This window comes from Dermacentor andersoni, chromosome 1 (assembly GCF_023375885.2).
Source record: "Dermacentor andersoni chromosome 1, qqDerAnde1_hic_scaffold, whole genome shotgun sequence".
NCBI classification, from domain to species: Eukaryota; Metazoa; Arthropoda; class Arachnida; order Ixodida; family Ixodidae; genus Dermacentor; species Dermacentor andersoni.
Genome location: NC_092814.1, coordinates 194,954,398 through 194,977,597, shown reverse-complemented (window position 1 = coordinate 194,977,597; position 23,200 = coordinate 194,954,398). Strand labels below are relative to the sequence as shown.

Below are 23,200 nucleotides of genomic sequence, written 5' to 3'. Positions count from 1 at the left end.
GTAAGTACGAGTAACACGCGATCTGAGCGATCAAGGCCATGTGCTGTGCACATTGTCCTTTCGATTTCAATTGCTTATTACCCTTTAGGCCGTGTTTAGTGAAGTCAGAGCGCTCCAAATTTTTGAGCCCCTTTAGAGGAAAATGAGAGGCAATGAAAGGAACGAGTTGTCTTACAAAAAATCTGTCAGAACTCATCTCACGATGAATGCTGACGTCAATGAGATCAACATTGAAGCAATGTATCGACACACCGTATCGCAACCGCCGGAACGAGTCATGTATGAAGCGTGTATATGCAGCCCGGTTGCTCCTAACGCCGCCGCAGCGAAATCCCCGCATGGCGCATTTGCGAAAGTCTATTCAGACAATCGAATATACATGACGGGTGTTCGACTGCGCCCACTACCAGATAAATGTAAATCATTTTTGTGCTTAAAGAGTGGCGCATACATACCGAGTGACCCAAGTTTGTGTCAAATTGGTTCATTTATGCGTGGCACACCTAGTTTCATATACCCAGTGATCCAAAATGGTGTGGAATAGGTTCGTTGAAGAGCGACAGATAAGCAGGTGGCACATACCCAGTGACACAAGTTTACGTGAAACGGGTTAACTTGATGACGACACGTACGCAATGCCACATACCATTGACCCAATTAAGTTGTCCGACGATTGGTTTCGAACCCATTTCCCTCATCAGAGCAGCCCGGTGATTTAACCGTTAGACCATGGACTATCCAGTGACCCAAGTTGGCGGGAAAACTCTTAGAGACACAGGCGGGCAGATAGACAGCCCCCGGGAAGTGCGTGAAGTACCCCAAGAAAGCAAACAAAACACCTATGCTGGAGTTTTATTTTCGGTATAAGTGTATAATATTGTTGACAGGCATGTCTGTTTGGCTGGCGAAGTTGTCGCGCCCCACGGCCAGCACATTTGCTTCGTTTAATCTTTGAAGACGGATCATTTTTCGAGGTTAACGTAGCAGTATGGCTATGTATTTCACCGGGAAAATAATCACTATGTGCATTTGTAAGCGCATTTACGAAGTTGTAATCTCAGTTGTGTTTTCACAAAACATTTATTGTAATTTTATTTCTCCTCTACAGGCGCAAACACCACCTCAGCGTTGTAACAAAGATTCGGCCGTTAGTGACAACACAAGACTGAAGAGTAGGCTTTTCCTGATCGTATGCATCGCTGTCCTTGGCTTGCTGTTCGCCATAGCCTGGTTCTTCTTGCGAGACACGGCACACGTGGGCAGCCAGGAACCGTTACTCTGCCTGACGGATGATTGCCGCGAATATTCTCTGTACATGGACTTGCGCCGCAATCTTTCTGTGGACCCTTGCAACGACTTTTACACGCACGCTTGTTCCTCGTGGCAGCCTCCTAGTGGCTATGAACAGGTCGCCAGCACCACGATGGGTAAGGTCATGATCGAGTGGATACGGTCCTTCGCACAATTTTTAGACCAGGCAGCGAACACCAGCACAGTGGGCAAGAAGCCGCAGTCTATGTTCCAGGCGTGCGTGGCAGATCGCTCCACGGATCTTTCCGATGCCATGCGCTTTCGTGAGTTCCTCTCTGAGCTCAACATGTCATGGCCAGAGAAGCCGCCTGTCGGGTCAAGCGCGCTCGGAGTGTTGATCCACCTAGCCTTGAATTGGCGCGACACCTTCTGGCTGACGCTCAGGGTTGAGGCGGCCAATGGCACACAAGTGAAGAAACAGCGCAGAAAGAGGCTACTGATAACGCCGGGAAACGAAGACGTACTCACCTTCTTCGCCAGAAATCATTTGCACGTGCAAGAGCGCGGTGCCTACGTGGATTACTGGACAATGCATTTTAAGGCCCTCTACGGAAATCAAACCGTTCCTCTCACAGAAAAAGAAATCCTCGAAAGCGGTTCGCTACAGACGACGGTCGTGAACCTTCTGCTTGGCGCGATTAGGCGGAAACCGAAGGTGCCGCTTCTCATTCCACTCTCTCGCATCGGCGAATACACGGGGGCACTGAATTCGTCGCTGTGGTTGGACAAGCTCAACGCTCACGTTAGCGACGATTTTTCGTTCACCAGCGAAGACGAAGCGTTTGTCGAAGACCGCTACTTTCTTAAGACAATCGGTCGACTGTTCACCGAGTATGAAGACGAAGTCCTGCTCCGTCAGATGTCTTGGGAATTCGTTCAGACACACATCGTCGTAGTGGACAAAGCGCCTTTGGAGATAATATTCTGGGGAAAAACGCACGCTGCACCATACATTCCACTCTATTGCGCCTTGTACGTAGAAGACATCTATAGGCCTCTCCTGGCTTTCTTGTACTCTGCTTCGAGTCTGACATCCCGCGACCGCCTCCTTGTGGACGCTGCTCTGAATAGCCTTGTGAGGCAAGCCACGGAGAAGGTGAACTCATCCTGGCTAAGCGAGCCAAGCAAAGGCGTAGCCGTGCAGAAGTACAAGTCTATGCGTGTCAATCTGTGGCCGCCAGACCTTTCCCAAGAAGAAGTGGAAAAGTTCTACAGATGCTTTCCCAACAGTGGAAGGTCCTTCGTGCACATATGGATCGAAGGACACGACTGTCTACGTCGCGTGGAGGGTACTCCGTTCCAGGAGAGCACTCGTGGCATGCACAACGTCATATCTTCCAACTCAGCCATGTACGACTACCTTTCAAATTCTGTTGACGTGGCCGTTACAACTTTCGCTCCCCCCGTGTACTACTCACATGGGACGAGAGCCATGTTTTACGGTGGCATAGGGTTCTTGTTCGCCTTGCAGATAATGAAGGCGCAAGACCCGACGGGAGTCTACATACTAGCTAATAGAAGCGTCGTGGACGGGACCTGGATGACACCGTCCGACTCAAATGGGCTCCAGAACAGGATTCACTGCCTTGGCAATGGCAGCGAATATTACCTCGCGTCCCACGTTGCGGCGTTGGAAGTTGCGTACTCTGCATTCGTCGCAGACGATGGCCTCGATTACAGTCGCCGTCCAATAAGCAGGAACCTGACGGAAGCTCAGGTAGGTTGAAGGGATTAACATGATGGCTTCAGATACGCTTTGAATAACCGATTACTGTATCATTATTGGCTCACTATTCAACGCGACCAGACCGACGACATCTGTCGGTTTAACTATACGCCACACGAGGTAGAGAAAAAATCAGTCTTGAATGTAGTCTGATTTCCTTCACTGGACAGTTGGAGCCTTCTCCTGTTTGAGTGTTTCGCTGTATATATATATATATATAAACGAGAAGAAAGAGGGTTAACCGAGGGGCCCAATTTTTATTAGTCATATCATGAGAAGCCAACAAACACTGACACCAAGGACAACATAGGGGAAATTACTTGTTCTTAATAAATGAAAATAAGGAAACAATAAATAATGGAAATTAAAGTAGATGAAAAAACAACATGCCGCAGGTGGGAACCGAACCCGTGGCGCCGCGGTAACTCAATTGGTAGAGCATCGCACGCGAAATGCGAAGGTTGTGGGTTCGGTTCCCACCTGCGGCAAGTTGTTTCTTCATCCACTTTAATTTCCATTAAATTATCGTTTCCTTACTTTCATTTATTAAGAACAAGTAATTTCCCCTATGTGTCAGTGTTTGTTGGCTTTTCATGATATGACTATATATCTATATATATTTGGCGAGTGTATTCTGTTTTATTCACTACAGTTGTTATCATCTACACTCTAAAAACTAAGGGAGTGCCGGGCACTCTCTTTGAGGGAGTAGCTGCTTGTCCCATATTTCACTCTCTTTTCGAGAGTAGATCGACCCTCTTTGAGAGAGAGTAGGTCAACTCCTCCTGACAGAGTTTTGTTACTCCACCGCAAGGGATTGCTAGTACTCTTCCGCAGAGTGATAATACTCTTCCCACAGGGAGTGCTAGTACTCTTCCGCAGAGTGCTAATACTCTCCCCGCAGGGTTAATAGTACACCGCCAGACCGAGTACTTCTACTCCCCCAAACAGAGTGCTTGTACTCCTTCAGAACAGAGTGCTAGTACTCTTCCCAATACCCTCTTAGCCAAGTCCTGGTCACGCATGCAGGCAGGAAATCTGATCAAATTAGGGCCGCTGATATACTGTTCCCTAGGCGGCTCCTCAGAGACACTGGCCCGATTCCAAGCGGCCTTCAGAATAGGCGTGAGCAAAGTTATGCAGGATTTTAAAGTCATTTTTTCGTGGCTATTTGCTGCCTACCGTGAGGCGTGACTGCTCTGAAGCGGCCTATGTGTATGCGTCACGAACGCCACTGAGGAGAAAAAAAAGCGAATTACCATTTAATCTGCAAATATCTTCGCAAATTTCACAATCAGAAGTCACACAATCTAATTAGAATACAATTGTCAAGGGAATCACACACTTATCAAGAATCACAATGCTCTATACATCATGTGAATTCGAACCCGCGTACACTCGCATTTGTACAATTGAAAACGCACATCATAACCATTACACCACAGCGCCGCCACGCCCAGTAGTGTTCTTTTAGGGGTTATATATATACCGAACGTATTTGATGAATCGGCTGTGGTGGGTGGGGTTTTTCTGCAGTGTGCTGTGCTGTTGTGTACTGGAATGCGTGTGCGTTTGCATCATTTCCATTCCTTGCTACGACTAACGAAGGAAGACAACGTAGACGACAACGTGAGAACTATTCACGGCTTGTCGTCACCGCAGGAAAATAACAAATGTGCCGTTCAGCTCATGATCGAGTACTTCTCCAGTCCATGTTCTCCAAAATACGCGGATACAAAGTATTGCGCCAACCATCCACGTATGTGAATTTAATTCGCGCGTATACTGGTGAGCAACTGCGACGCCAGTACCAGGCATTTCGACGTGCCTCACGCTGCCGTGTAGGCGTTCTTTTCAAGTGCATTAGTTTAGAGTTTAGTTCAGTCCGCTGTGAGCTGTTGTCCTGCAATAGCAGCGGATCGTTAGCGTTTTGAAGCGCATGCATTCCAGCATTTGGAGACTGCTTATGCCGATAGCCGCGTCAAATGCATTGGCACGCATGTTTAAATGACTAATGTGTCCACTTGTTACGCGTGCACTGCTCGTATCCTGTGGCAGTGCTCGTTCTAAAAGCTTCGAAGACCATCTACACTCATGCGTGTGTTCAATTTATATATGCACAGGATGGACTTGCCGGCTAGTTGGTTGAGCATTTTAGAAGAAACAGCGCAACACAAGGACAACGCAAAAACATGCCACACCACGAAGCGCTGGTGTGGTTGATGCTTTTTTTCGTCCTTGTGTTTGCGCTGTTTCTTCTTCCACGATACACGCACACCACAGGTACGCGAAAGTTTAGGAGCATAAGTGGTTAACTCTATTTTCCCCGTTTTCTCTCAGTGTCAATGGCACAGTGCGTTGCCCGGAATTGTGCACGCTTACCCCCATATGCAGAAATGCATCATAACTTGAAGCCCATGCTTGACTTGATCTAAACGACGCAAGTCGTGAACGCACCAAAAGAAAGGCAGTGAGCGTCTTGGGGGACGTTCGCACCAGGCGTAGTTTATATCAAGTCAAGCATGAGCTTTGTATTAAGATACATTTCTGAATACGGGGCTAGACATCTGCTTCTTCCAGAAAATGTCGAAGAAACGCCCGCCAAAACCAGGCACATTCGCAAACTTAACTAGGCAATACGAAGCTCCATAGAAAAAAAGAAGAGTGGTATTAAAAGCTTTCAGTATTTTTCTTTACTCCAAAATAGTTGCGCTCTCGTGGCTTCACTGTACAGAGATAGTGCAGCGTTAGCTACAAAGCATGAATTTCCTAACTCCATGCCAAAATAAGCTTGTAAAATTATTTAGGTGCTAGAATCCAGGGTTTGTAGCGATCCTTGAAAATCCTTTATTTCTAAAATGCCATTTTCAAGGCATTGAAAACCCTTGAAATTTTAGAAGTACTGGAAAGTCCTTAAACTTTTACACTTGGCTAGACTTAGCAGACATTGCCAAGCGCTTTTTTTCCCTTCTGTGACACTCTTTCGCATGTCACAGAAAATTGTCTCTGGAGGTAATAGAAGGAAAGCGACATCCTTAAAGTTGAAATTACAAAGGAGCTGCAGATACCAGTTTTATTCACATGGAACCGGCGACAAATGTGCTTGGAGGAGCAGAAGCAGGAAGCTCAACAGTTGAGGCATTCGAAGAGAAGCCGTGAAGAGAAAATTGAGAGCGACAGACACAATAAAAAGAAATTAGAAATGACTATTGCTTATTTGATGGTGAAAAAAGCTGAGGCAACAGATGACATCACATACACTGTCAAACCAAACAGTATTCAAAAACTGCAAACGTTGCAGGTCCAAGTAGTTAATTGTGCTATTGCAGAAAAACTTTGAGCGCTTTCTTGAAATGCTTCCTTGTGTGCGTTTAGTGGTGGGCGGTGAAAGGCAAATTAGCAGTCTTTCAAATGTTTGAAATCATTGAAATGCGATTTGTTTTGTTTTCTTTTGTTTGCATTAAAGTTAACGGTGTTCTTGAACAAGTTATTGCCTGTCCAAACTACTACACACATTGCACGAGGTCCTTGAAGTTACTGTGTCGGGGCCTCGAAAGTCCTTGAAAACCATTGAATTTTTTTCTTCAATATTGCTACGAACCCAGTAGAACAATTGTCATGGAGTAAAAACCTTGGCTGAACAGGGAACGCAGAGCACAGGAAGACTAGAAATGCAGTAGTAGGCATGGAGGGCCCTGAAAAAAATGTGCCACATCCGCTCGTCTGCCTTATGTTTCTGCACCGACTGTCGCATTTTTAATAGAAGTGCACTTTCTGTTCTACTCCAATAAACGCAACATTACGAACTCCAGTGTGGGGCAGTCCTTCAGCCAGTGCAGAACTTTTTCTGTACATCCGAGTCAGCTCTGTCATTTTTCCAGCATTGTAGTACAAGATTTGTTAAACTGGTTTAGCAGAATATGAGCAGTATACTCTTAAATTAGCTGTTTATTTGTATACACAAGTACAGGTCCTCAGTTTGGTTGCATGACAAATTGCCATACCTCAATAGATACAAGAAACAATTTTATTACAGTTTAATAAAATCCAAACAGTAATAATCACAACAATATAATGACATACATTTCTTTTGGTACGTATACAGCCCATGTCTTGGCAGTGTATAAATTCAACTATACACCGCAAGTACTGTGTCCTGACCACTATTATTCACATGTGTAAAACCATCACAGCAATTCAACAAATATCACAGTAATTAGTGACATACACTTTGTAACTGCTTTACATGAGCATAATGTATACAAATGGTCCCTGTGTACCTACACATGACTAGTGCCACCCGAGTACTGTTACTCACAGGTGTAAAACCAACAAAGCAGTTCTTTAAAAAATATCACAGCGCTTAGTGACGTACATGCTGTAACTCCCTTGTAGAAACTTAATACAAACACGTGAGGACACAGAAAGCTAGCAGTGGGCATACATGGGAATACCACCGCCTCAATACTAATTCACAAGTGTAAAACCAACCAAGCAGTTCTTTAAAGAATATCACAATGCTTAGTGACATACATTTTCTAACTAGCTTATATAAGCTTTATACAAACATGAGAACATACACAAAGCTAGCGGTGCACCCGCATAGAAGTGCGGCCATCTGAACACGATTATTTGCAAGTGTAAGCTCAACAGAACAGTTCGTTATAGTGACGCACATTTTGTAACTGCCTTACACAAGCTTAGTGCAAGCACAAGAATACAGAAAAATATAAATTAAAAACATGCTCTATGCATACACAAACAGATCAACACAAATGGTAAACACCGCTTTGAAGACAAATGTGACTGTGGCAAAGCGCAGTGCTGTGCCGGTTGAAATTGCCACCCACAAAAGTATTGAGCAATGCTTAAACCACAGGCAACAAAGTGCTGAAAGACTGCGTCTCTAACGTAACTATTTTAATTCAAATTTCTTGAATATAGGGCTCGCTTGCAGATAAGGCATCTGATCCAACTGACCTGATTTTACACCTGCTACATGCATACAATGCACTCAGATATAACTGGTAATAATATATAAAAGGCATTTAAAAACTTGATAGTATGATGAAGATGCACGACTAGAAAAGTTCTGTCCCCCTCGTACTTGTTAAAAAGGTGTAAGTATGACACATGTTCTTTTTTTCCTCAATTTTTGCATTAATGGACAGCCGGGAACCTCGAACCGACACAAAAAAAAAAGATACTGCTATGTTAATAGTGTTATGAATAATTTTTTGTGAAAGCTTTTTTACAGACAAGTTGCAGTCTCGTTTCTGGAGGTTGAGCTGTACCTTGCAAAATAACTTGAAAAGTGGTCACATGGGAGCATGACACTATATCATAATGTTAGTTTCAGTTGACTCTCTTGCCCTACAAGTCGCTGCTCACTGTGGCCAGTGATGCAACAGCAGTGTCTGTGTGATTTTCATCACACTTCTGTCCTATGCCATTCTTACCAGAGTTGGCAGCACATAGATACCCAAATTTCGATAGTGTTGCTTTCTCAGGTGGTTGCTTTTGATTTGCTCAATATCAGTTGGCACTTCACCTGCATCAAACTTCTTTTTTACCTCTTCAACAACAACATCAACAACAATCTTATGACACCTGTGTTGTCCTTCTAGTTGCCTACAAAGACCAGTCAATCTAGCAACAACACTGACAGTCTCTACTATCTTGTAATGGGGGAGAGGTGTGTCCCACCATGTGTTCCACATTGTTGTCACTATGTGGGCTGGCTGGGAGGACAACAACTGTAATATGTTTGCATTTGCATATATTAAAGTGATGCTTGTACTGTGTTATAACACCTAACTTAGTCTTGCACTTGCTGCACAATAACACTGGCTCACAGTCGTGGTGAAAAGCTTTTGTATGTTGAGCAAATGAGTTGTATCCACTACAAAAAAAGTCAGTGATAGCACACATGTTGCTCTACCAGGCCTGGTGGGGTTCCTTCTGACACTGCTGCTGATGCTGACGCGCTGCTGCTTGCCTCGTACACTGTTGCAGCTGCAGTAGACATGGCAGTCTCTGTATCTATTGCTGCCGTGTCATCTGTCATGGTAACTTCCAAGTGGTATCGGGCTCACTTCTGCAACAGAGATGTTGTTTGCCCCTTGAGGGCTCTCATGATCAGGGCCAATAATTTCGTAGGCATTGTCTCCTGCATCGAAGAACCAATAAGAACAGCACGAATTAATAAACATAGCTCTAAAAAATACGGACATCAAGACTTAACCACAAGCTTTGCACATAAGTGACCGGGCTTAATGAATAATACTTGCAGGAGGAGTTACACAATTGTTTGTGTATATTACAGTAAAGCCTCATCAGAAGATATTTAAGAGGCACGGGAAACATGTCTCTCGAAACCAAAAATTTTGAGACACTGAGTAGCCAGACTAGATCACTTTATTATGCATCATCACTAAAGTATGTTTTAATACATCTGAAGGAATAAATGCTCAGGGTGGCTTAAAGGGCCCCTAGACCACTTCTCGACATTTTTTGAACATTTCAAGTAAACACGCGTATTGAAATCAGAATGCCGTCACGATCGACGAAGCCAAATGCCAGAGTGCGTAGCACTGCCGGAGCACCACAACATGAAGAATATGACCCCGTGCGCCTCTCTGGATCTATCCTGCACCCCCCAGTTTGTCCTGACGTCACCAGGCTGTCTCTGATGATGTCACCAGTTCCCGGTGCTGTCGATTGGTCGAACGAAAGTGTACGACTGCCGGCAAGGCCTGCAAGCAAATACACACACTCCTTCCTCGTCGCGTTGCGCGCGATGCATTGTGGGCAGCCAATGGGGGCAAAGAACAAACGCCAACAGAAGGGTCTCCCTATGAGGCTCTTCAACACGAGTCACCATACAGTTCCGTTGTATTAGCGCCACCCCTCGCAGGACGACGGGCCAGCGCGGCAGCAACAGAGCTCATTGGTGTTGGCCTGTCCCGTAACATTTGGAGGTGTACTAGGCAAGGAAAAGACGATACTGTCCATATGGCGTGTACCAGATGAAAGAGTGAAATGAGTGGGGACTACGTTTCGATAATCAAACACACGTAGCTCCACTATTACTGCACCGTTTCGAAAAATTCTCGTGGCTACCTGTTCATTGCCTTATTGTGTAGAACTGCAACACCGCAACTAAATTTCAACCTCGGTGGTTTAGGGGCCCTTTAAAGAAGACATTCACAGCTTTTTAGTGACTGTAGATTGTGTTAGCTTCCTTCCCAACTTCTGGAATTTAAACACTTCACTTTGCAAGCCTTGTTGCTCGCAGTACCTTTGAGGTGCTCTTAGGCGCTCGTCAGCTTCAACTGCCGACACTTTCTGCCCTGCACTGTCCTCGTTGCCCTCCTTTTCTGGTTCATGCTAAAAGAGACATGCGCGATTGACTTGTGTAAGGATTGCGTGATCTTTACGCCCTTCGGAGCACACAAGGTGCAAAAAGTGAATGTGTCTGGGTTGTGTCCCTTCGAAGTAGTGAATACTTAAAAAGTCATCCTTAGTAACAAAGGTGTCTCTTGTATACAGAAGACATGTTGTGTGGAATGGCGAATCGGGAAACAGTTCGTACTCTTACTTTGTGTCCCTAACATAAGCAGCTGATAACAATATGATAAAAAAGCAGGCAATGAGGCTAGAATGGAACATAATCCTTCAGCTCTAAACAGTTTTTTGGGCCCACATCATTCCCTCATATGACATAAGGAAACAACTTGATAGCAGTAATGGCTGCATGTGATCTGAGTTGATTGAAACAAACTATACGTAAGGTTGTCTGGATGTAATTTTATCAGAGTGCTTTTTAGATGTCCTGCTGGTGATCCTGGCTGCGCGATGCTTCTCATGCTTTTTGGCACGATTCCTTTTTTTCCACTCCACTTTTTTTTTCAGATTTTCTCCCCTTTCCCTTCCCCCTTGAGTAAATTAGCACACTTGAAGTATCAAATCTGTTGAACTAACGTGTGTATCAAACCTGTTAACATGTGTGCTTCTCTGTGGTCTGTGTTGTATTTTTGCGCTGCACAATTCAATTCAAGATGAAAGATGGAACGTCCCTGCCTTTAGTTTGTGTGTGTGTGTGTCTCTCTCATGTTTTGAAATATATGTACATTCAGGAGTGCCTGCATGCCCTTCTCTCCTGCTCCAGTGACGAAAAGGAGAGCCTGTTTATGTACCATAGTAAAAAATTCAAAGGTTTTCGCTGTGCCCATTACATCCCTTATCATATGGATCTGTCACAATACAGAGTAGCAGTGGTCCATAATACTAGCCCATCCCAACATAATTATAAATTAACACATACCGACACGCTGCGAAACAGCTGTTGCAAAGCCGCTGGTGAAGGCAATTTCCGCAGCACTGCAGTGGTACAGCCGAGCTCCACCTGTATAGTGACAAATCCATATGCGTGTTAGCAACTCAGTAGTTGCTGATGGTTTCATAAGCTTTACACTACACAATAAAGTAATCTAGACAACTTTGTTGGAACAAATGCAAATGATTAGGACACCACTTAAACACTAACACGATTAATTGCCCCCAATCTCTCACTCACTAAGGGATAATACTACTGAAACATCGGTGGAGAGCTCAGATTAACACAGCCCATAAAGGACAAGCGTTCTTTGAGGAAAACAGCTATAACAGCGGTTAGCTTTCTTGATCATTTTATGTGGTAGCTTTGATTTAAATGTCATGCAGTACTATAAAATACGAAGTGCCGCATTTCTAGCAGCAGAGGGCGTCGTCAGGCTCATGGTACAACAGATTTTTGCACTGTTTGTCAGTGAGCCGACACATACAAAGAAAACCGAATTCACACATACATATACAGTGTCAAGTGCACTTCTTCTGAAAACGCAGCCACCAGTTCCAATGTTGCTGAAAGGAAAGGTTATATAAAGTGCGAGACTGCATGGAACTGCCCCTTATGACTGTATATGTATGGTCTGCTGATTGCAGAGGTAGTCCCATGCTATTTCTAGTCTCTTTTAGAAGCATTACTAAAGAATAAATTAAAATCTATTCATAAGTCACGAATTTCATGCATCCACAGTTTGGCTAAATAACCTGCGAGAAAAAGACATGTTTACCTGGAATAGCAACCTTTTTTCCTGCTGCAAAACTTTCCTTCGAATTAATGAAATAACTTTACAGCGTCATAATGCGTTTCTCGCAACTACTTGCCGGCAGTGGTGAGTTAGTGTTTATATCCGACTCATTGGGCGACAATACTGCCAAACACAAATGCTTCACGAACACGAGAACACGTCCCTCGCAGAGAATAGCAACCATATATGCCTCTGTGAGACATGATCGCACCTTTGTGGTCAAAATGTACATTAGAACGACATCACCATCTCAGTAAAAAAAAAAAGCCTCCGTACAAGGCAGCCGCCAACTGCATAATGTGAAATTGCAACTGATGTCCACTTACTGGTGGCCTGTGTTTGAGTCACTTTTGGCAGTTGACTGGGTGCTGAGAAATGCACGTGCTGGGTTGTCCCTGCAAGGCATACAGGGTTATGTCAAATGTTGAAAATATATATATGCCGGCATTTCATCAGTCGCAAAACAAACGAGTGAACTAATAAACAACTGTAATGTAAACAGAGTACACATCATAAGATAGGCTGTCAACTGTTAATGCATTACGCAAAAAACCTAATGCATAGGAAAGACTATATGTATACACACGAAGCTGACACACAATTTAATTCGCTCTAGGTTTTTCCGTGCAGTATATTCAAATTATTATGTCTCGTGGTTAGAGCAAAATTAGTGTAAATTACGAACTAAATTATCTACCCTGGAAACTTTTCTTCAATATGCACCTGTGCGCGCTTCGAACGAGTAGCGTTGTAAAATTTACGTACATGGCATTTAACATAGTTGCTGAACACTGATTTCCTTTGCCCTGTGTCGTGTACAGTGAGCTACATATATCTGCCCCCCCCCCCCTTTTTTGTACTAGCCATACTGCGCGCCACTGCACCTATACGCACGTCAATAAACCTCACGACACAGAAATATAAAAAGCGCCAATCACCCATGCTTGCATGTTGTAGTGGGCCTAACCTAACCAAGCATGGGCTGTTGCTTTTTATAGTAAACAAAGGCACCGTGCTCATTGCAAGTATGTATCATGTCGCTAAGCAAATATGCAATTTCATTGTACCACTATTTTTTTATCACATGGATATATCTGTTGAGAGGCAAGACAAAAAGCAGTCACTTCTCAGAACTAATCAGCTTTCTTAAAACACATTTTTAACTTTTCAATGACACTTGCTGCTATGTGTTTGTCTCCAGAGAGCATACTTGATTTGACTTTCCAATCAGAGACATTACATAAATATACCATGTTAAGATGACTGCCTGGAGCACGTGAGAATTTTCATCTTCGTGTAACATACTGTATCTTGATTTTGTTGACATTTGGTCAAATGGTACACCCAATATACCCACATACTAGTTTTCTTGTCCAAATAGCATGCCAATGTAGTTTGATTTTTTGGCATTGGCTCCTCTGCACTACGTGAAGTCGCGCTGCACTGGCTCTTTCACATCCTCGTGTCCTTGCAGCTGCCTTCTTGCGTTATATAAAGCGGGTGCCTGAAAAATATCGTATGCAAAAGTCAACACAAGGGCATGGTGCAAAACAACATCAAGACAGTCAAAGCCATGGCAATAAAAAAGTCTTAGCTCTTAGTCTTCCTAGTGAAATGCATGCAAAACATCCAAATGACTGCAACAGTCAACTGCTAAACTAACTTCAATTTTTAGATTTAAGCAAAAAAACAAATAAACCACAGTTGATCCTTGTTTTTCATGAATGTTAGAATACTCCTGCTAATGAATAGAATATTGGTCATTTTCAGACGTCATAGGTCTGTCATGAGTCTGGTGTATCGCAAACACCACTTGTGACACATCCTAAGCACGTGCCCAGTGTGCCCCCCCACCCCCCCGCACCATGCCTGGTTGTGCCACTGCTGAAGCAATAATTTGAGGATTATAGCTGCAAACACGATGCTCAGTAGGGATGAAAATATTGTCCTTCAGCTCAATGGATATATGGATGTGCCTATAAAAAAAGGGCAACAAGGCTTGTTATGGCAAGCTTACCCACATTTCAATACTAACAAGTTCACTGCGGCCTGCATCTAAGCTTACTAAAAGGCATGAACTTATTTTCATGCATGAGGTGCGCAGTGGAGTTCATTTTTGACAGACCCGACTACTGCTGCAGTTTGAAATCTAGCATTTTACATTCTTGTAGGCATGTAAAAGTTGCAGTTAAACCGCAGTTATTAGTTTATTACACCAACCTATTGTTCTGTGTACGACAGACTGGTAACACGGAATTAAAGCAACATTTTATTTTGATATTTTATTTCTCTACTAAAAATATTCAAGCGATAAACACATCTTGATCTGCCATGCTATAGCAAAATGCACACATTACGCTTGTAACCCCCAGAGGAAGGCTGATTTAGCTGTTCATATGACACAACTCTGACACGCCAACTCATATTAGCAAATGCACAGGCATGTCCAAAACAATAAGCGTATGCAAAGCGCCCCTGCAATTGTAATTCCACACAGCAGCCGTTATATTCGATGCCGATGCGTAACTAGGTGCTCGACAATTCACCGAGTTCGTAGACATAAGCATCCTTACAGTTTCGCGCCGTGCACGAAAACCGCAACAGGAGACAAAACCAGACCTATAATCACACCATTTCAACATGAGCAAAAACAGTTCGGTCTTAGGGATAAACACTGTGAGAGCGATTTAGTGCGCGACGGCGACGAGCGACGGCTTCGAGCGACAAAACGGGCCGTCGCTTGAACAGATGGCTCGGTTCTGGAAATCTAGAAATCGTCGCTCGTCGTCCAGAAGTGCTATGAGCGACTAGCCAATAGCGCGAAGCCGGAACTGGATGTACATACATCGCTCAAATACTACCGATTGTCGCGCGGAACGAGCAAATGATTCAATTTTTATACGTGCAAGGATAAGAACGTACTGCAAGACCACCGGAAATATTTTATGCTACTTTTTATAGTAAAATACATCAACGTAAATTACTAAAGCACGCGTCACGCGTGACTGCAGCCCTCATGCCGGCAACACCGGGGAGGCGTCGCTCAAAATCGTCGCTCGCACGGAGTACGACTTGTAGGCGACGAGCGAACGCGACAGCCATCTCCGTCGCGTCGCTTGTAGCTGCCGCGCGCAAGATCGCTTATATGGGGTTTATACTTTTTTCAGCATAAAACATGAATTCCTCATGCGTTTTCAGTAAGTTCAAGATAACGCGCCCAACTGACCTCTTGCAGCATGCAGCTGAATGCCTGCTGCAAAGTTTCTAACTAGCACTGGTGCTGCACGTAACTTCAGTGGTCGCAGATTCCCCCTGCGCGAGACACCGTCAAGCGCGCGGTTTATTTATTAAAAAAAAGCATGCTGCCAGCAAAATGACGCCTTCTGTTATGTGATTCCTTAGTTCAACAGCGTTCCGTACACAGTAGACTGCCAAACTGAATAAATTCAAACACACAAAACGCACGCTAATCACGCTCCGCATAGGCTCGGAATCACGGGCTGGTGAACTAACCATTTTAAGCGTCCTCTCGCCTGGCGTCTTATTGAACATACCATAGTTCTGGCAGCGTTTGCGATTTTTAAAGCTCTTACGGACAGCGGCAAAGTGATAAAATCACATGCAGTTATCGCGACGACTGGCTTTTTCGATTGACATCGAGAGACAGCGCGTGCGCCTAGTCCTTTGTCAATCGCGTCGGCTAAGCGCAGCGACGACTTCCTGGCGATAGCATGACATATACGGAGAATGTGCACCTAAGTTAGAATTCACTTACCGTGGAGGATTTGTTGTTATATCCAAGGCATGACGAACGACTGTCGTGTTTTCGTGGCGGCGCGAGATGGCTGACACACGATCTCCCTCGGCTGGCCTTTGCTCGCTGGACGGATCTTCTTTCTCCAGTGCTGTGTTGTTCCGCGATCGTGAGCGCGCGCGCGCGCGGTGTAGCCACTCCGAGTGAAAAAGTAGAGCGCTCGCTACGCGTTCCTTTGAACTGCGGCGGCCTGTTCTCTTAGAAGCAAAACGATGTGTTCTTTGCTCAGCGTGCATGAATGATACATTGCCATGTTCGGGGCCAGCCACCTACAGTTGAAGCAGAAGATCACGCTACGTTTTGTTTTCTATTGCCGCAAGAGTCTCTCTTTTCTATTGTCGCAAGAGTCTTTTTACTCTCTCTCTCTGAAGGGGAGAGTGAAAAGCACATTTCACTCTCTCCTTGGTGACAGAGTGAACAATGCATTTCACTCTCCTCGACATTTTGCGAGAGTAAAACGACGCTTTGAAGAGTGAACCGGCAGCTTCACTCCTGCGATACCCTCCCTAGTTTTTAGAGTGTACCCATAAGAGCGCGCGACGGCAGCGAGTTCCATTGATTAAGAAATATGCGATGAGGCGTATTACCTTTCTCCCATTAGTTCGAATGGTAATGGGACAAATCGTCGCTAATTTGTCATTGACCGCATGAAACTCAGTCCTTCTTACTTCTAATTGCAACATATATATGGTGAGCCAAGGCTGCAGAGGTATCAAATTTTCACATAGCCAAGACAAGCTTAAATTTTATCATCCATGTGCGACTTCTAAAATGTGCAATTTTAAGGTAGCCCTGCGACCATTTTATTCCCGCCAACTTTGGCATCATAACGCGTTGCTTCCGTTATCGTGAGAGAAATGCAAAAAATAAATAATAATAATAGATACGAAAATCGACGCGCCCAAACGAAAGCTATTGAATTTACATATTCAAAATAAAGGCAGACCACAGAAAGAGGCACATATATACGCTTTCTCGTTTCTTTCACCCAGCGAGGACTTATGCTGTTTCCAATCAGAATGCGGCATACATCCCGCGATACCGGAAGCTTTCTTCCCATTGTGACCTTCCCACCACAAGCCGCAGTAACGCTAGCCTCGCTATTTTACGGCGTCATTATCATGGTTACAATAACCACGTCTAGTACGGGTAGAGCTGAGTTCTCAGCACGAATCAACAGCAGACAACGAGATGTGATTCACACGAGATGCGCGGACGCATGCTTCCGAACCTCGGTGGATATGGTCGCGCCGTTTGGGTAAGGCGCCTCCAAACGCACCCTCTCACGCACAGGAACTTTTATAAATAGCCATCCGATGTTTGCCAAACTTATACGGAATGACTTTTATACACTGTTCAAACGTACATGCTAGATGCAGTTTTCTTTTTATTACACTTCGAGTTGGATAGTTGAAGAGCGCACCAGTGTCAGTTGCAAACAAAATTTAATTCTATTGCCCAGATGTATGTCACCTTCCTAAATATTAAAAGCATAAAACACGTTTTTCTTTATAAATTTGTCATTGTATATGCAGCAAAAGAAATGCACAATATATTCTTCATGCCAAACCAATCAAAACGACCAACATAAGTCACGTGTCTTTGCGTCACATCCGCTGCCGAAAACTGTTGATTTATGTAGCTGCAGTCGGGCGCGGAAACTGATTTCAGGAGCAAATTAAAATATTGGTGCTGGAGGCTTTGCCAAATCCTATAGTAAGCAAACCTGCAATAAAAACAACATCCATAATTTGAGGCACCATGGCCCCTTTAAGAACACCAATAAATTTAGGCTTGAATTCGCCAGTCAGCAAACCTGACATTCTTCTCAATCAGCGGTCACCCGCTATCCTACAGTCAAGGGCACAGTTATTCCTTTCAAGAGCAAGCAACAACTGCACTGTCGCCATTACATGTCTTTTTTTTTTCTCTTTGCCGCAACTGCACGCAGGTCTTCTTCTTGACGCTATGTCGCACCACGTGCCACGTCGCGGAACCTGCCCAGGATCCAGTGACCGACTGCAACGCACTGCTCAGGAACTCGCCGCACTTCTCCGAAGCCTTCCACTGCGCTCGTGGGTCGCCAATGAACCCGGAGAAAAAATGCGCCTTCTTCGAATGAATCCGCCGGCAACGCAATGCCTGTCCCGCGAGATCACGCGTATCGATGGCGCAAGCACGTTGCGTCGTAGCGGCACCATCAAAGCACTACGTGAACTCTGACAACTTCGGGCGTGGCCATCATGCCGTATATTTCAACTCTAACAGCTACCATAAACAATGTGAGAAGAACTGTAACTGGCTATATTGTCATTCGATTTAAATATATTTGGTCATTAGTATATGCATGCAATCTGTGCAGAATTCCAGGGAATACACGTTCGTGTCTTCATGCATGCTCTAAAGTACTTTTCAAAATTGGTTTCCTTATCGAATTACCATCATCGAATGGAGGATAGATTATGTTGGACATATTATAGAATATAACATACGGAAAAGTGCTAAGCCTCTCTGTGCTGGCAAGGAAGCACCAGGAAAATCTAAAGAAAGGTGAGCTTAAGAGGAAGCTTTAGATCGGGGGCTCCTATCTAAATACATACGGGAACGGAAAAATCGTTTTTCTCAACAACAACTTCACCGAACTTAATGTGGTCTGTTACATTTCAAACAAAGAAAGTTAAACTATATAGTGACTGTTCTAAGTAGAATTATGTTTTGGACGCCAATGTTTTTACGAAAATTTGCAAGTCACCAAATTTAAAGAACTAACTTATCGCGTTTACAACTCTCTAACTCAACCATAAAAATTATATCACAATCAGGTAAACTACATATAATAATACATATAAAGTGGACAAGACTGATGTATTTTACATCTCTATGAATTATACCATTAATTGTGAGTAGGACTTCTGCAAAATCCTTGTAAACAGTTCACATAAGCTGGAATATAATATATAAAATTTGTCCGCTTTATATACTATAACGAATGCAGTTTACTGCTATATCTATTTTTAGTGCAGAGCTACGGATTCGTAAACTTTGGGATTCTACGTTTTCTTTCTTTTTTTTTTTTTTTTGAGGCATACGTTGTTCTGGCTATATTTCTAAAAAAAAATCCAGTCACAAATTCAACAATCCGCATCCTACAGTAACTAGAAATTCAGTTTCTCCCTCAAGTGCAACATATGCCATTCAAATTACTCTAGGGGTTGTTTCATGAAAGCATTTCTGCGTTTTACATGTATTTGATTTTTTTTAGAGTCTGCTATGGTCATGCTAATGTACGCATTATTCGCCGGTGGCATATTATGTAATTAAGCCTCCTGGGGTGGCTTCCTGGAAAAGTGCGGACGTTACCTGTACAAGAAATGAAAATGATGAGCCTGCTAATTCACAAGCTTTCTGTAATTAACTTTCTTAATTTACTTTAAGGCACATTTGGCACTACCACAACCGGCTTGTGCGGATGTGCTTAGGCTGTAACTCTGAGGAGACCATCGAGCGGGTCCTCTGCCACTGCACCCGCGTTCACGGTGCTTGTGTTCTTAGTGTCATTCCGCGTTCCTGTCTTTCGGCGGCGCCGTTTCGAAGAAATTGACGTCGAATGTCAGCGTCTTCGGAGTGCACGCACCAAACTGGGCGGTTGACCCTTTAACCTTGACCGTTTAGATCCCGGGTGCTTGCCCTCGTCCGTCATCAACGCAGAAAGCTACGCGTGCTCTCATCGCTTTTCCTGAAATGAACGGACCCGAAGAGACCCTTATAGAAAGCCTGCGTTTACTATTGTGCGAGTGAGCTGTCTCTTTCTTCGCTTTCTTATTTTTTTTAATCTATCATCCCCTCTCCTTCGTGCAGGGAAGCAAGTCGGACCTCCACCAGGTTAACCTGAATGCCTTATCTTGTTTCTTTCTCCCTGTTTCAAAAAAGCCGACACGTGGTTTCACAGATTTTTATTATTATTATTATTATTATTATCTTGCATTAAAAAATCACCGCCCCTTCCAGTCCGTGAAGATGGTTGATCAGTGAAGCTGTGTTAGTTACACCGAGCGTTACAGCATGCAAGTCAAACTTCGCAAGCAGTACATAGTGTAAATCTTTTGTTTCACCATTTTTTCACCTCATTTTGGCTTTTGCGTTCTTCGCGTGGTGAGCATGCTTTAGGAGTGTTCTTTTCTTTTTTTGCGCGTGCAAGTTGCTTAGCCCCGTGGTGTTCCCATAGTTCTAGCTGGGAAGGAATGTGTGGAACCATTAATCCAAAGCTCCGTATATTAGGCGCAAGGCCCACCACTGGAGATGCGGATCACTGCGATCGTTTTGACAATTGCTTGGATTGGTTTGACAACTGACGTCTTTGTGTTTCTTAATGAGGCTACACACACCTTCGGCTGCGACGGAGGGAGCGACGTCAGTGACGGTATGCCCGCAGTGCGCCGTTGTCACTTGTGTTCGATATCATGAGTTTGCTCGGTGACGTGGTTAGCAACATACGCCCGGCATTACCGCTTGCGATTCTTCAAAATTAAATTGCTTCCAAGTTAAATCTGTCCGTCACGTAAGACAATGAATGGCGCATACCCCCTTAAGCAATTGCTCATACCCCCGTAAACGCAGCCTTTCCATTACGACGACAGAAGAGAAGTGAAATTCTACGCTGGAATGACGAGCGGCAAAGGAGCCAGCTAATGAAGAAGACGACGACGCTCGCGCCATTGCTGATGATGAAAGTTTTAGCGAACTGCGGCAACGACGGCACAGGGTCCGCATACACAGCTTCGCTGTAAAAAAAAATTGACCGCCCTTCCGCTACTGTGAAGACGGGTGCAAGCGAACCTCGGGATCCGCGGCTCTTCGTTGTCTTAACGCCTCGGCTTCGCGCTCCCTCACGACGACGACGAGCCCTTTCTCGAGCGAGTTCCCGGCGGCGTTTATGAAACGCCGCCTGTTCTTCGGCCGAACGCACGACGCACGGCCCGTTCCCGCTGCCATTCTTTCGGCAGAACGAACCAAACGCGGCCTCCCCATCTGACTGCCGGGCCTGAACTGGCGGGAAACGGCGGGCGCCGAGGCGAGCGAACACGCGATCACACCCTTTCTCACCTCCAGAGGGAGGGGACGCCTGTGATTGGCTCACGCCTTGCGCTGCGTCTACTTCATGCATATAAAAACCCGCTTTAAAGGTCGCGTATGATGAACCGTCCTAAAGTGAAACCAACGTTTCCATCCACACTATGAACGTTGCCTTTTTTGTGTGTGATTGTCATTGTGCCCTCTATTATCGACTATGCACAACTGGCGAATCTCGGGTTGAATGCTACTGTAATAAATACCATGAAAGAAAAAAAAAAAAAATCGACAGTGGCTGAATCGGTTAGCGTGGTGGTCTCTCTACCCGGAGGTCGGTGGTTCGAATCAGTAGTCCGACGAGCAATCTTTATTTTCGCGAGGCTTGGTTTTTTTTTTTTTTTTGTACGGCAACACCAACACCGACGCCGACACGAGTGAGGCAATACAAGCTTTGCCTGAATAGCATAAAGCTCATGCACAATCTAGACAAAAGTTATCAAATGCACAAGTTTTAATCCATGTGAAGCAAAGTTTCACTGAAGCGCTGTGTATGAAATGCTGTATAAGTAATGGCGATGCGTAGCATTGTGTTCTATGTGTTCTACTGTTGTTCGATGCAGCTTGCAACCTCATGCAATGCTTCCACCGCAAAGGCCCCAATGAAGATTAGTATCATGAAATTACAGTTGACTGCCGTTAATTCGACCCTGACGGGGCCGAAGAAATTGATTTTATTACACGGCGGGTTCAATTAAACAAGATGTAATAAAAAAAAAGAAGAAAACGCCAGAACACACCACTGATTGATTTGGCAGTGTTCGCCCTATTCTAACACACCCTCGAATCAAAGGCGCGCCCACTTTCTATGTGTCCAAATTGGAAAGCTAACATAAGAATGACATTAAAATTCCCAACCGAAGTAGGAATCTAATGCACACCTGATTTATCAACAAGAAAAATGTGCAAGAGTCTAATAGGTGTCGCACAATGGCGGCCACCTTGTCTATATACCAGCTTCGCCTCAGTACATCTGTGTTATGCGCCAAAGCATACGAACACCGCGAATGTTGTTTTGGTTTCGTGTACGATAGGGCACCAACGCAGGCGATTTCCGGCCCAATTTTCTTGAAAAAAAAATGCCTCGTGTTAGAATCGGGTAGGTAGCACAATTAGACATTAAAGATTCTTCAAGTGCAGGCCAGAAATAGGTGTTTGCGACGGGAGGTTAGTTTGTTCAATGCATTCGCTGTCCCCTAAGATCCGCTGAGACAGACGCTGCTATTATAGGGGTCGCTATTTGGGTCAGCATAAGGGTCAGGTGCGTGCATGCTGACTGGTCAAGCTCGAATTATCCAGCGAAGGCCAATTTTAGGATAGAAATAATGAAAGTTGAGGCCCATAGAAAAGCATGGGCGCTGGCCGGCACATTAGGCCGTGATCAATTTAGCCGAAAAATCAGAATAACCGGAGTTGAGTGAATCTAGGTCTACTTATCATGTTTATGCACTACACTGGTCACAGCTATGCCAAAATGAAAACCCCAAATCAGGCAGATGCACCGTGTGAGACGAGTACGAAGCGATGCCACCAGGACGAGCGAAGGCGATGTACGATGCTTGTCGAGAGAAGAATTGTGACGACGGGAGTATGTACAGAGAAGTACAACACAAGTGCTGCCTGCATTTTAGGATTGTGTACCTCATGTGCCATGCTAGCCAAATCAAAGAAAATCAAAGAAATAAAAGAATTCGTTGAATATAATATTCTATTCCATCAACAGGTCGGTGTGGTTGAGTGATACTTAAGAGCTGGCATTATATGTTCAAATTTTATGTAGGAAGTTATTATTTTTTATTACGCAGAACAAAGTTATGCGCTTACTTGCAATACTTTGTTGGTCAGCATACAAGGTTTGTAATAGCCCGCTCGCTTGGCTAGCTTTTGGTTCACATACAAACTTCGTATATAGATGCATCGGCAAATATATCCGCCGAGATACCGACCTACCCAGCTGCAGAAAGCAGGAGCCACCAAACCAGGGAAGGCAGGCAAAAGAAGCTTTGCTTTCAAACATCGTGTTATAGACCCCGATGTAAGAAAATTTTCTGGATGTAAAAAGGCGCCGAAGCGCAAGCGAACCTACAA

General features: G+C 44.4%; 1 protein-coding gene and 1 long non-coding RNA gene across 2 annotated transcripts; one reads left to right on the top strand and one right to left on the bottom strand.

Moving 5' to 3' along the window:
- Positions 1–1,315: 1,315 nt before the first annotated feature.
- On the top strand, positions 1,316–3,037 carry LOC126546900 (neprilysin-like). Its single transcript, XM_050194620.2, has one exon. It carries the CDS (start codon positions 1,316–1,318, stop codon positions 3,035–3,037), a length of 1,722 nt encoding a protein of 573 aa, XP_050050577.2.
- Positions 3,038–6,967: 3,930 nt separating this feature from the next.
- LOC129380840 (uncharacterized) lies at positions 6,968–16,098 on the bottom strand. The gene is made up of 4 exons (XR_008609055.1): positions 15,947–16,098; positions 12,498–13,675; positions 11,364–11,444; positions 6,968–9,206 (listed from the first exon to the last, which is right to left on the bottom strand). It is a non-coding gene; the product is annotated as an uncharacterized lncRNA (long non-coding RNA).
- Between the last annotated feature and the right edge of the window lie 7,102 nt (positions 16,099–23,200).

Coding starts and splice junctions, on each gene's coding strand:
- LOC126546900 (XM_050194620.2), top strand. CDS start 1,316: ATGGACTTGCGCCGCAATCTTTCTGTGGACCCTTGCAACGACTTTTAC.